Below are 12225 nucleotides of genomic sequence, written 5' to 3'. Positions count from 1 at the left end.
GTTGAGCTATCGCCGGCACCATGAACAAATTGTTGAATCCTCAGTTGAAGATCCAGTGTAAGAGCAGCGACCCATCCAGAATTGCAACCCAAGCCAAAAATCGGATCCGTCAGAACCAACGCTCTACATGGAGCATGGGTACATGATAATGATAATGATGATGACCAATTATTTTCACGAACAATGACGCAGAACGCATTACCTGGCCACCTGTGTTATTTGGTCAATTGTCTTTGTGTGAGTATAGGCATTTCGAGCTTTCTTTCTGACCTTGAATTTGCAGCTGCTTTGGTTTCATAGAATATGTATAACCACACGTTACAGGTACAAGCGTTTCTTAACGACTACCTGACAGGTGCTTTTGTGAAATACTGATGCAAATTGCCTCGCGCAGGAAAGCACCTGGATAAGGCTTTCACACGACTGCCCCACACCTCGATGGATTTGCTCATAAGCTTACGCAAGCGTGCATTGCTCCATCACGCGTCACTGTGCTCATAATCTCTAGAGTGGGGATTCCTCAGGTACATGAAGACCTTCATTGCACAAAAGTTTCTGAATATGAAAATCCAACGTAAAAGTACCGTACACGTTTTGGTACAGTGCTACCAGTTTGGTAGCCCATCTCTTCTACTACTACCTCAACGACCACAATTATTCCCACTTATTTTTGGGTTGGCCAAGGATATGTTGTGCCCCAGGTCCTTTTCAAACTGGATGGCAAGGCCTGACATTATAGTGGAGCTTATTTTGGCAGAAATTTGTGACTTCTTCCGGTTTCCGGTGATAACTCGCCTATGCTATTTAGCAAAAGATGCCATGGGATATTTGATGCCCAACAACAAATGCCAGCAGATGGGAGACTCGACTTGACGTCCTTCCTGGGGATGGCGCACATTGTGATGCGATGCCCTTTTTTTTTTTTTTTTTTTTTTTTTTTTTGTATTCTGAATCGAGGCTCGTGAAAGCTAACATTTATTTCACAAACAAATCAACCAGACAAATATTTTTTTTTTTTTTTTTGTATACTGAATCGAGGCTCGTGAAAGCTAACATTTATTTCACAAACAAATCAACCAGACAAATTTTTTTTTTTTTTTTTTGTATACTGAATCGAGGCTCGTGAAAGCTAACATTTATTTCACAAACAAATCAACCAGACAAATTTTTTTTTTTTTTTTTTTTTTTTTTTTGTATACTGAATCGAGGCTCGTGAAAGAGCTAACATTTATTTCACAAACAAATCAACCAGACAAATTTTTTTTTTTTTTTTTTTTGTATACTGAATCGAGGCTCGTGAAAGCTAACATTTATTTCACAAACAAATCAACCAGACAAATTTTTTTTTTTTTTTTTGTATACTGAATCGAGGCTCGTGAAAGCTAACATTTATTTCACAAACAAATCAACCAGACAAATGTTTTTTTTTTTTTTTTTTTTTTTTTTTGTATACTGAATCGAGGCTCGTGAAAGAGCTAACATTTATTTCACAAACAAATCAACCAGACAAAAATTTTTTTTTTTTTTTTTTTTTTTGTATACTGAATCGAGGCTCGTGAAAGAGCTAACATTTATTTCACAAACAAATCAACCAGACAAATTTTTTTTTTTTTTTTTTGTATACTGAATCGAGGCTCGTGAAAGAGCTAACATTTATTTCACAAACAAATCAACCAGACAAATTATTATTATTATTTTTTTTTGTATACTGAATCGAGGCTCGTGAAAGCTAACATTTATTTCACAAACAAATCAACCAGACAAATATTTTTTTTGTATACTGAATCGAGGCTCGTGAAAGCTAACATTTATTTCACAAACAAATCAACCAGACAAATTTTTTTTTTTTTTTTTGTATACTGAATCGAGGCTCGTGAAAGCTAACATTTATTTCACAAACAAATCAACCAGACAAATTATTTATTTATTTATTTATTTTTTTTGTATACTGAATCGAAGAGGTTGGCAAGAGGCTCGTGAAAGAGCTAACATTTATTTCACAAACAAATCAACCAGACAAATTTTTTTTTTGTATACTGAATCGAGGCTCGTGAAAGCTAACATTTATTTCACAAACAAATCAACCAGACAAATTATTATTATTATTATTATTTTTTTTTTTTGTATACTGAATCGAGGCTCGTGAAAGAGCTAACATTTATTTCACAAACAAATCAACCAGACAAATTTTTTTTTTTTTTTTTTTTGTATACTGAATCGAGGCTCGTGAAAGAGCTAACATTTATTTCACAAACAAATCAACCAGACAAATTTTTTTTTTGTATACTGAATCGAGGCTCGTGAAAGCTAACATTTATTTCACAAACAAACCAACCAGACAAATTTTTTTTTTTTTTTTTTTTTTGTATACTGAATCGAGGCTCGTGAAAGAGCTAACATTAATCACACAAAAGGACAAACCGACACACAAAAAACAAGGGGAGCGGCAGACAAGATGGGGAGAGAGGGGGAAGGACACAAACACAACATTTGAGAGCAGGGACATCGGGAGGACTTGGGGGGAGGTGGGAGAGGAATAAAACATATGAACACTGCAAGGACTCTGGGGTGAATTACCGGGGGTAGAAAAGATCAAGGTTTTCGATGGGGGAAGATAAGAGATGGTGGTGAACAGCTGTTTTAAAGACCTGGAGGGAGGAGTGGGATTACAGGGAGTGGGGGAGTTTGTTCCAGAGGCGGGAGAAAAGAGGAATGAAAGAGTGAAGGTGAGCAGAGAGCCTAGACTTTGGCAGTTTAACCATAAGAGGGTTGCAGGCAGATCTTGTGCGACCTGAAGGAATATTGGGGGGACAGAGCACAGAGAGAGCTGGGGGAGCAAGGCCGGAGAGGAATAATAGAGATTAGAGAGAGGAATAATAGAGAGGAATAATCTCAAATCTCCCTATATTTTGTACGGAGAGGTACAAAATATAGGGAGATTTGAGAAATAAGGGATGTGGGGAATGAGGGGATGCATGGGGTGGACAACATAGAAACAGAAGCAAACTCTCAGGAAGGAAAAACGGGAAGGGTGGAAAGAGGTGGGTTTGGGGAGGGTGGAGAAGATCATTGTTTTGGATGGAGGATGATCTAAGATGGTGGTGAAGAGCGGTCTTGAAGACCTGGAGGGAAGATTTAACAGGATATGGAAGTTGGTTACATGGGTGTGGAAAAAAAAATGAACAGAAAATGAGTGGAGGCAAGCAGTGATCCTGGATTTAAGTAGGTTCACCTGAAGGGGGTTGATGGTGCACCCTGCGGAAAGATGAGGAAATAAAAAGCATGGAAAGAGCAGAGGCTGCAAGACCAGAAAGGAGGTGGTAGATGACAAGACACTACCGACCCGTCTGCGATGTGAAAGAGACAGACTCAGCTTCATCGCAGGAGATTCCAATGCTCTTGAAGGCCTTGGTTTTCATGGTGCCAAGCTGAGCAAGATGTGAGGCAGGGGAGCCAACCAGAAGGGAGAGCAGTACTCCATCAAGCCGAGGATGAAGGCCTTGCAGGTGGATAAAAGTTCAGGTGTGCCAAGGAAGGATTTTGTATGCCGGAGGATGCCCATTGCCCAGTTGGCAGTTGGCGTTGGAGGCCAACTTTGAATTGTGGTTCGCCTAAGAAATATCATGACTCACAGTGAAACCCAGGAATTTGAATGGCTGAACTTCCTCAAGAGGATTGCTAAGAAAGTAGATGGGAGGGTGAGCGGTTGGCAGACTGTCCTTTCCGAGAGAGAATGAGACCGAGAGAGAATGAGCCCTGACTGCGAAGCACCGGTCTTAGAGTTTATAGCCAGGTCTGGAACGGAACCCAGACTAGATAGTGTAAAGGTAAGTGTGCTACCTACACACCATCCTGTCAAACCCACCTAGTTATGTTCGGTTGCTGGTAATGTACCATTAAATGTATGGTAAATTCCACCGCCTGTGACATGCTTGGCCACTGGCCAGCCTGTCGGGCAGCAATCCAAACATTTCAAACCAAACATGGAGTTCAAAATCAAACCTACATGTCAGCAAACTACCTCTCACAAAGACAACGCAGTTTGTCTAACCAAATGTTCAGAAAAGGTATGTCAATTCCATTGGGGAAGAAGGTGAAGTGGTGTTTCTGGAATGAGCCCTTCTGGATGAGGATAAATCCCCTGGATATCGAAGATAATCTATCTATAGTAGTTCTTGGGTAGATACCCATGTATTCAAATGCACCCATTATTTTAAACCGCTCCTTTCCTATTCCATATCCAGGTGCTACATGATGTTATCACCGGGCGCCGTAGGCAGCCCGGCAATGACGCGCGCTGAAAGGGAGTACTCAGTTTTCACTCCGGTTTCTTGTTTTCTTCTTTGTCCGGGCGATATCTCAGCCATCCTTTGAGCTAAGAAGCTGAAACTTGGGCAATGCCGCGCTGGAGGATATTTAATTATTTGGCATGGGGGCGGTGTACTTTTAATGAATCTGTACTTGTTGTACACCGCACCTTTCCTATGCCATCTCCAGGCACTGCATAACGTCATTGCCGGGCACCGAAGGGAGCCTGGCAGTGACGCACGCTGAAAGGGAGTACTCAGTTTTCACTCCGGTTGTTTGTTTTCTTGTTTTCTCGTTTGTTTGCTTTCTTGTTTGTCTGGGCGATATCTCAGCCATCCTTTGAGCTTGGAATCTGAAATTTGGGTGCAAATTTGGGTGCAACCTCCCCCCCCCCTCCCCTTCCCACGCCTCCTGCCCCCAAGCCCTCTCCCTCCCACACTTCTCCCTGCTCTCAAATGTTGTGGTTGTGTGCTTCCCCTTCTCTCCCCATCTTGTCTTCCGCTCCCTCTTTTTGTATATTTTGTTTGTCTGGTTGATTTGTTTGTGAAATAAATGTTAGCTCTTTCACGAGCCTCGATTCAGTATACAAAAAAAAATAAAAAAAAATAAATAAATAATAAGGAGCAAGTGTTTTGGCAAAAACCTTATTTTTGGTTTTTTGATTAATCAATTATTTGATCAGTTACTTAATTATTATCGATTAATTAAGTGCTAATTCTTTTTTTTAAAGTACTAATTTATTTACTTTCTCTTTCTCCATGTATTGCACAGCGGCATCACCGGGTGCCGAAGGAGCCTGCAATGTCGCATGCTGGATGATATATTATTTATGTATTTGGCATGGTTGCAGTGTACTTTGAATATATCGCTACTTGTTATGATATTATTATTATTATTGTTATTATTGTATTATTAATCAGCAGGGGATACCACATCGAAAAGTACCACTTCTTTGAGGAAGACGTTATAGCTAAAAAGGAATATCCTGGGATGTACACAACACCATATTGCAGTTTTCAGTCATGAAAAAAAAAAAAAACTCTTTTAGAAGCCATTTTTCCCTGCAGAGCGGGGGTTGGCCTTGTTTGGGCACCGTGGTCCCCTTTTTGGAGCAATGTTTTACGGCCGGATGCCCTTCCTGCCACCAACCCTGTAAGTTGCCTCTTACGACACACAGGGAATTACCAATGAACTGGTATTCAATTTGCCGACCTCGGAAGGATGACAGGCTGAGTCAACCCCCTGGCGTTAATTCAACGATCGACCGGGATTCAAACCCAGGATCCTAGGATCCCAAGCCGGCACCCTAACCACTAAGCTAACACCACGCTTGGAAATGAATAGGTTCTTAATATTCACAGTCAGATGCAGACAAGATAGCCAGTTTAATATTTCCTACAGATGTTTCATGATGCAACATCCCTCTTCATGCACCAAATTAATTTCCTTTCTTATTTACGTGTACTCAAATGAGGATGGAGATCTCGAGGTAGATTTCACACTCACCATGGCATAAACCTGCCGAGGCGCGTCCGCGGGCTGCGGCTGACGAGGAAGCCAACCGTGGGGTCTGTGATGGCATCCCAGGCACGACCCACAAACTGCACAAGGGACACTTCCCAAGCTTGGAGCTGCAGCCAGAGAGACCACGTTTCAGTGTATGCCGATCAACCGACCTGCCACTGCAGACATTTGTCAGATAGACTGTTATCCGAGCAAGATAACAGTCTATCTGACAAATGCATATTTCAATCTATATGCATATGCATATTTCTAATCATCTATAAACTTTCATACAGGTGTGCTCCCATGTAAACGAATGTATGGCACATTCCTTCATTATGAAATCCTTAATGGGCCCCCAATCACACCTCAGTAGATAGACAAAACAGACAGGACTGAAATGCCGCATATAGTGTCTGGCAGGACGCACCTTGGTCCAGGTGTAGACACCAGGTTTGGATTAACCTTTTGTGGGTCTGGCACAAAGCAAATTTGTGGGCCCCCATTTGGGGAACCATTGCAAAATAAAAACTAGAATGGCACTCAGTAGAGTGCATACCTCCACCAGGCTGAACAGTTTGTTTTGTATCCCAATGATAGGCCGGATCTGGATTTCGACCTGAACCAAAATCTAATCAGCTTGTTCTTGTCACCTAACCAACTCATTCACCTAGTTTAGTCATGAGTCATCATACCTTTTAAAATATCATGTTATACAGTGCATTCAGAAAGTATTCAGACCCCTTCACTTTTTTCACATTTTGTTATGTTGCAGCCTTATCCTGAAATCGTTAAAATTCATTTTTTCCCTCATCAATCCACACTCAATACCCCATAATGACAAAGAGAAAACAAGATTTTAGAAAGTTTTGCAAATTTATTAAAAAGAAAAAACTGAAATATCACATTTACATAAGTATTCATACCCTTTGCTATGACACTTGAAATTTAGCTCATGTGCCTCCCATTTCTCTTGATCATCTTTGAGATGTTTCTACACCTTGATTGGAGTCCACCTGTGGTAAATTCAATTGATTTGACATGATTTGGAAAGGCACACACCTGTCTATATAAGGTCTCACAGCTGACAATGCATATCAGAGCAAAAACCAAGCCATGAGGTCGAAGGAACTGCCTGCAGAGCTCAGAATCAGGATTGTGTCGAGGCACAGATCTGGGGAAGCCTACAAAAAAAAATCTCTGCTGCATTGAAAGACACATGAAAGCCCACAGAATCTTGTTTCCCACAGTCTGAGAGTCCTTTAGGTGCTTTTTTGCAAACTCCAAGCGGCTTTCATGTGTCTTTCACTAAGGAGAGGCTTCCGTTTGGCCACTCTGCCATAAAGCCAAGATCGGTGGAGTGTTGCAGTGATGGTTGTCCTTCTGGAAGTTTCTCCCATCTCCACACAGGATCTCTGGAGCTCAGACAGAGTGACCATCGGGTTCTTGGTCACCTCTCTTACCGAGGTCCTTCTCCCCGGATTGCTCAGTTTGGCCGGGCGGCCAGCTCTAGGAAGAGTCCTGGTTGTTCCAAACTTCTTCCAATTAAGAATTATGGAGGCCACTGTGCTCTTGGGAACCTTCAATGCAGCATACATTTTTTTGTAGGCTTCCCCAGATCTGTGCCTCGACACAATCCTGTCTGAGCTCTGCAGGCAGTTCCTTCGACCTCATGGCTTGGTTTTTGCTCTGATATGCATTGTCAGCTGTGAGACCTTATTACAGGTGTGTAATACGTAGACAGGTGTGTGCCTTTCCAAATCATGTCCAATCAATTGAATTTGCCACAGGTGGACTCTAATCAAGGTGTAGAAACATCTCAAAGATGATCAAGAGAAATGGGAGGCACCTTCGCTAAATTTCAAGTGTCATAGCAAAGGGTATGAATACTTATGTAAATGTGATATTTCCGTTTTTTTCTTTTTAATAAATTTGCAAAACTTTCTAAAATCTTGTTTTCTCTTTGTCATTTTGGGGTATTGAGTGTAGATTGATGAGGGAAAAAATGAATTTAAACGATTTCAGCATAAGGCTGCAACATAACAAAATGTGAAAAAAGTGAAGGGGTCTGAATACTTTCTAAATGCACTGTATATCGCTTTTCACCCTGATTAGGATTAAATAAGTCAATAGGATTAATAGGTTTTGTGCCAGGATTAGGATAAGTCAATAGGATTAAAATTGAGGATTTTAGAACAATGACAAAAATTAGTTGACCTTTGACCTATGTTGATGTTTTGGCCTATGCTGATCTCCAAAATAGTTAATGGTTGAATTCAGTTAGCTGATATGAAAATCCTATTCAAATTTCAAGTCAATCGGATGAAAATTGAGGATTTTAGAGATTTTAAAAAAGTCGTTGACTTTTGGCCTACGCTGATCTCAAATATAGTTGGTGGTTGAATTCAGTAAGCCGATATATAAATCCTATTAAAATCCTAGATATGTAAATCCTGTAAAGTGGTTGACCTTTGGCCTATGTTGACCTTTTGACCTCAGAAATATATAGGGTTTTGTCGGACCACGAACTCTACCATTTAGTTAAGTTTCGTGAAGATCGGTTTAAAATGTTGACCTGTACGCAAGTATAAGTGAGCGGACAAACACATACACAAACAGCAGTGATCAACATACTTATCAAAAAAGAAGACCAAAAGTCTAACAGCGGCGTAGCCGGGCTTGTAAAATATTATAAACCACAAACACATATTATTAGCTTTTTAAACAGTCGCTAATGCCGTTTATTAGATTAAACAAAGAAATTTGAAAGAATCCAAACATCCATGAGGTAAGTTTTACTTATTGAACTGAGGGAAGATCTACTGTAATCTAGATTATACCCCACAAGGGTTGGGTAACGTACCGTTTTGTTGGAAGAGACGTAAGGCCGATGCTTTCGATATGTGATGGTCATTACCTCCGCCACCAAAGGTGGATGGAGGTTATGTTTTCACCCCTGTCTGTTTGTCTATTTGGCTGTCTGTTTGTTTGTTTGTTTGTTTTTGTTTGTTTGTGAACAAAATATCTCAAAAAGTTGTGGACGGATTCGGACGAAATTTGGCAGAGATGTAGCATATCTCACGAGGACAAAATGATTAGATTTTAGTGAATATCCAGATCTGGATCCATTGGAAGACCATTGGAAGATAGGGCCAAAAACGATATATAGCATGATAGCTGAAAATTTTTTGGACAAATTCGGACAAACGTTGGTGGACAGGTTGGATGCATGACAAGGATGAATTGATTCAATTTTGGTGAAGGTCCAAATCCAGATCCGGATAAGAGAATTGTTTAATTTTGTAGTGATTCAGAAGCATTGAGGAGTGATAGGGCCAAAAACGATATTTAGCATGGTATTTCAAAAGGTTGTGGATGACGTATGACGAAACTTGGTGGATGAGTTGGGTAAGTGACAAGAATAAGCTGATTAGATTTTGTTTCAGGTCAGAATCCAGATCCAGCCTATTAGTGGATAGAAAACGTAAACTCTTCAGCTTGGCGGAGGAATGCGCTCTACCGAATGCTACAATCCTTCATACAATGCATTCAATCACAAACTTTTGAGATGCCTCAATACAATTATTGCAAAAGTCTGCACATGTTGTCACCACAACCTATCTTGATTTTGAAACGGGGAGCTTCTTTGATCTATGAAGATTTCAAATGGTATATCGACATCTTTTTTTAAACAATTGGCCTTCAGGAGGAATTTATTTTCAATACGGTCAATTAAGAGTTCTCACGGGGATGATAAAGCAGCCATTGCCTTCCAAAAGACGCATCCATCATAGAAAGGTGAACTTAGCAAGGCTAAAGATACTCGAATGAGAAGAAGGCTCCAGAAAAAGAGGATGAAGAAGTTCATAATTGGGATGATTATTTGTGATCAATTTCAATTTTCAAGAAGTGATCAATTTCAAGAAGTCAAATCCCAAATCTTCCCCATTTCCACTACTAAGTTTTACTACTCTTGCTGAAACCCTGTTTCCCACCCTTCTCCTGCAATCCATTTCCTTATGCTGCGGTGCATCTATTTATGTTGTCATCCTTCTGCTCCCATTTTGTTTGTTGATCAATTGGCCCATATTTTCTCGCTCTTCCATGAGCCTGATTGAGCATGAGCCTATAAAACATTTCTTCCAAACCGTCCATCTAAATGTCCTTTCCTTTTACACCCTGGTCTTCCCTATGCACGAAAAGCACGTGCACATAACACTGGTATGTCCTTCAAATAATAATGGAAGGGTGTGTGCAAGCCTGTTGGAATACTGGCATCGATCTTAACCTGAGCTGCAACAATTGTTTGAGAGTAAGGCGGTAATGATCTATTTCCAGAAATTAAAAACAATTTCAACCAAAGGATTACTTCCTTGTTATAACACAACATAGTAGATCACAGTCTCCGGCCTAATGTTGATTCTTTCTCTTTTTTGCTTGAAAAGGTATTTCTAAATTGATGAACGTGTCCAAAACTGATGCTTGATATTCTGGTCCGTACTCCTCCCAGCCCTCACTCCACCACTCTCCCCTTAAGTGGCTGTTCTCCTAGCAGAGATATTTACCCATGAGCAATATGGCACACATGCTTATTACACCAACACAAGGCATGAACTATGCAATCCCCCAAAGTTTTGCACATGCTGTGATCAAATTTCATATAACAATTTAAATAGGCCTCCGCAAGTTCTCTGGGACATCTCGAAACTCGTTCTGTTGTCCCACGCAAAAGACGGGTATGCTTTCAGGTGGATATGCCATTGCGAAGATCAGGTAATCTGTCCCTAAGGTAGGTCCATATAAGGGCTTGCCTCTCTAGTGGTCTCCAGGGCAAACAAAGTGAATTGTTCACAGCTGGTTTGTTACAAAGAAAAAAAAACCCAAGGCTTAATAGGATCGATTGGGATCAGTTTAGGTAAACACAAAGATGCATGCTTGTCGATGGCATTTGCGAACACGGTTAGATGCTTCTACACAAATTAAAAGCGACTGTCTTCCTTTTCAGACACCGCGCTCAGCCGTCAATAACACGTTAAATACATCCCTGCCTGTCTCGGCACTGTTATTACCGTCTTTCCCCAAATGTTTTCATGCATCTCTTTCAACTTTCGTCTGACTAACCCTCAACTGGATTGGCCATAAGGTTTGAAGAGCTTACGGGAAAAGACCGCTTAAAAAGACCTTTTGCACCACCAATTCGTGGGTCCGCGTAATTACTTAGAGGGCAGTCGATCTGTTATTTGTCTTCATCGGGATAAGTGACCCATCCATACTTGTGGCCCTAAATTCCTAATTTGGGAATAATCTTTGAGAGGGCACGATGTTGAGAGACCTAGGGGCCATGGGCCTGAGGGAGGCGGCCCGTGTGCGTGTGTGGCAATCCGTTGGAGTGCGTGATGCAATCATCAGCTGATGATGCAGTTGCTGCACCAAGCGAGGCCTTATCTTTGATTCATTCTGTAATGCCGGTGTGTCGCAACGGCCATATGAGCCTAATTTCAAGGCCTTCCCCATCATGCATCATAATGATTGACTCGAGACACGATAATTTGCCAACTTTCATTTCCCATGAAAGCAAAAACGATGAAGTTAAATAAGTAAAAGTTTCATACAATACAATCGAGCACCTGCGACTTCCTATGAATGACGCAATGTTCTCTTTAGGCACCGAAACACAATCACTGAACATAATGGAATCTTCTTTGAGATTCTTGAAGTTTTCTCTGAATCTAATGGAGTGAACTGATGGAATAAAGACGTTACAGATTGCTTATTTATGTGTAAATGTAGTGGATGCCGACAGATGGCTGCACCAATGCTGCACCGCTTATCATGTGATCTTGCCCTTGAGCCATCGTTCCATGGGATCCATTTTGAGCCATGGATTCAATTCGCAGCAGAATAGGATCAGTCTATAAGTATTCTGTGCTTGCTTCACAGACACGACGTTGCATCAATCAAAGGAGTGTTCACTTCCCTACAGAGCACTAAATGTGGTTGGCCCTTCTGCTGTCAGCCACTTTTAGTCAGGTTCACTATGTTAACAAATACTAGTACCCGACTGCAAAGCCGCAATGAGCCGGCGAAGCCAAATCCTCTTGCCACTATTTTACCCATCACTATGACATCAGTAGGTTGGGTAGTTGGTAGTAGGTAGGTGAAGTAGGTACCCTACCTAGTTCAAAATGACACCATTTGCATTCTGGATGAGATTAAAATTTATAAAATTTCCTCTCTGGGCACTGCGGCTTCCTCCACCAGAAGAGGTTAGCTTGCAGTGATTAATTCGGTGAATTCCGTCTCAACTTCGGATATTTCCGGCCGTGAAAAACTATCCGTATTTCTAAACTAAATATGTAAACCGCTTATACCATATTTCTGGCCGTGAAAAACTATCCCCTACGGCCGCGAGAT

General features: G+C 41.0%; 1 protein-coding gene across 1 annotated transcript in view; it reads right to left on the bottom strand.

Annotated features, from left to right (window-relative positions):
* The window catches only part of LOC137439029 (sodium-dependent lysophosphatidylcholine symporter 1-A), an 85241-nt gene that overhangs the window by 34960 nt on the left and 38056 nt on the right, over positions 1–12225 (bottom strand). The window contains exon 3 of the mRNA XM_068134617.2: positions 5815–5939. Coding sequence (XP_067990718.2) covers positions 5815–5939 — 125 coding nt within the window. The remainder of the gene's footprint in view (positions 1–5814; positions 5940–12225) is intronic.

This window comes from Myxine glutinosa, chromosome 13, assembly GCF_964187855.1.
Source record: "Myxine glutinosa chromosome 13, kmMyxGlut1.1, whole genome shotgun sequence".
Classification (NCBI taxonomy): domain Eukaryota; kingdom Metazoa; phylum Chordata; class Myxini; order Myxiniformes; family Myxinidae; genus Myxine; species Myxine glutinosa.
This window is presented reverse-complemented; position numbering and strand designations above follow the sequence as displayed.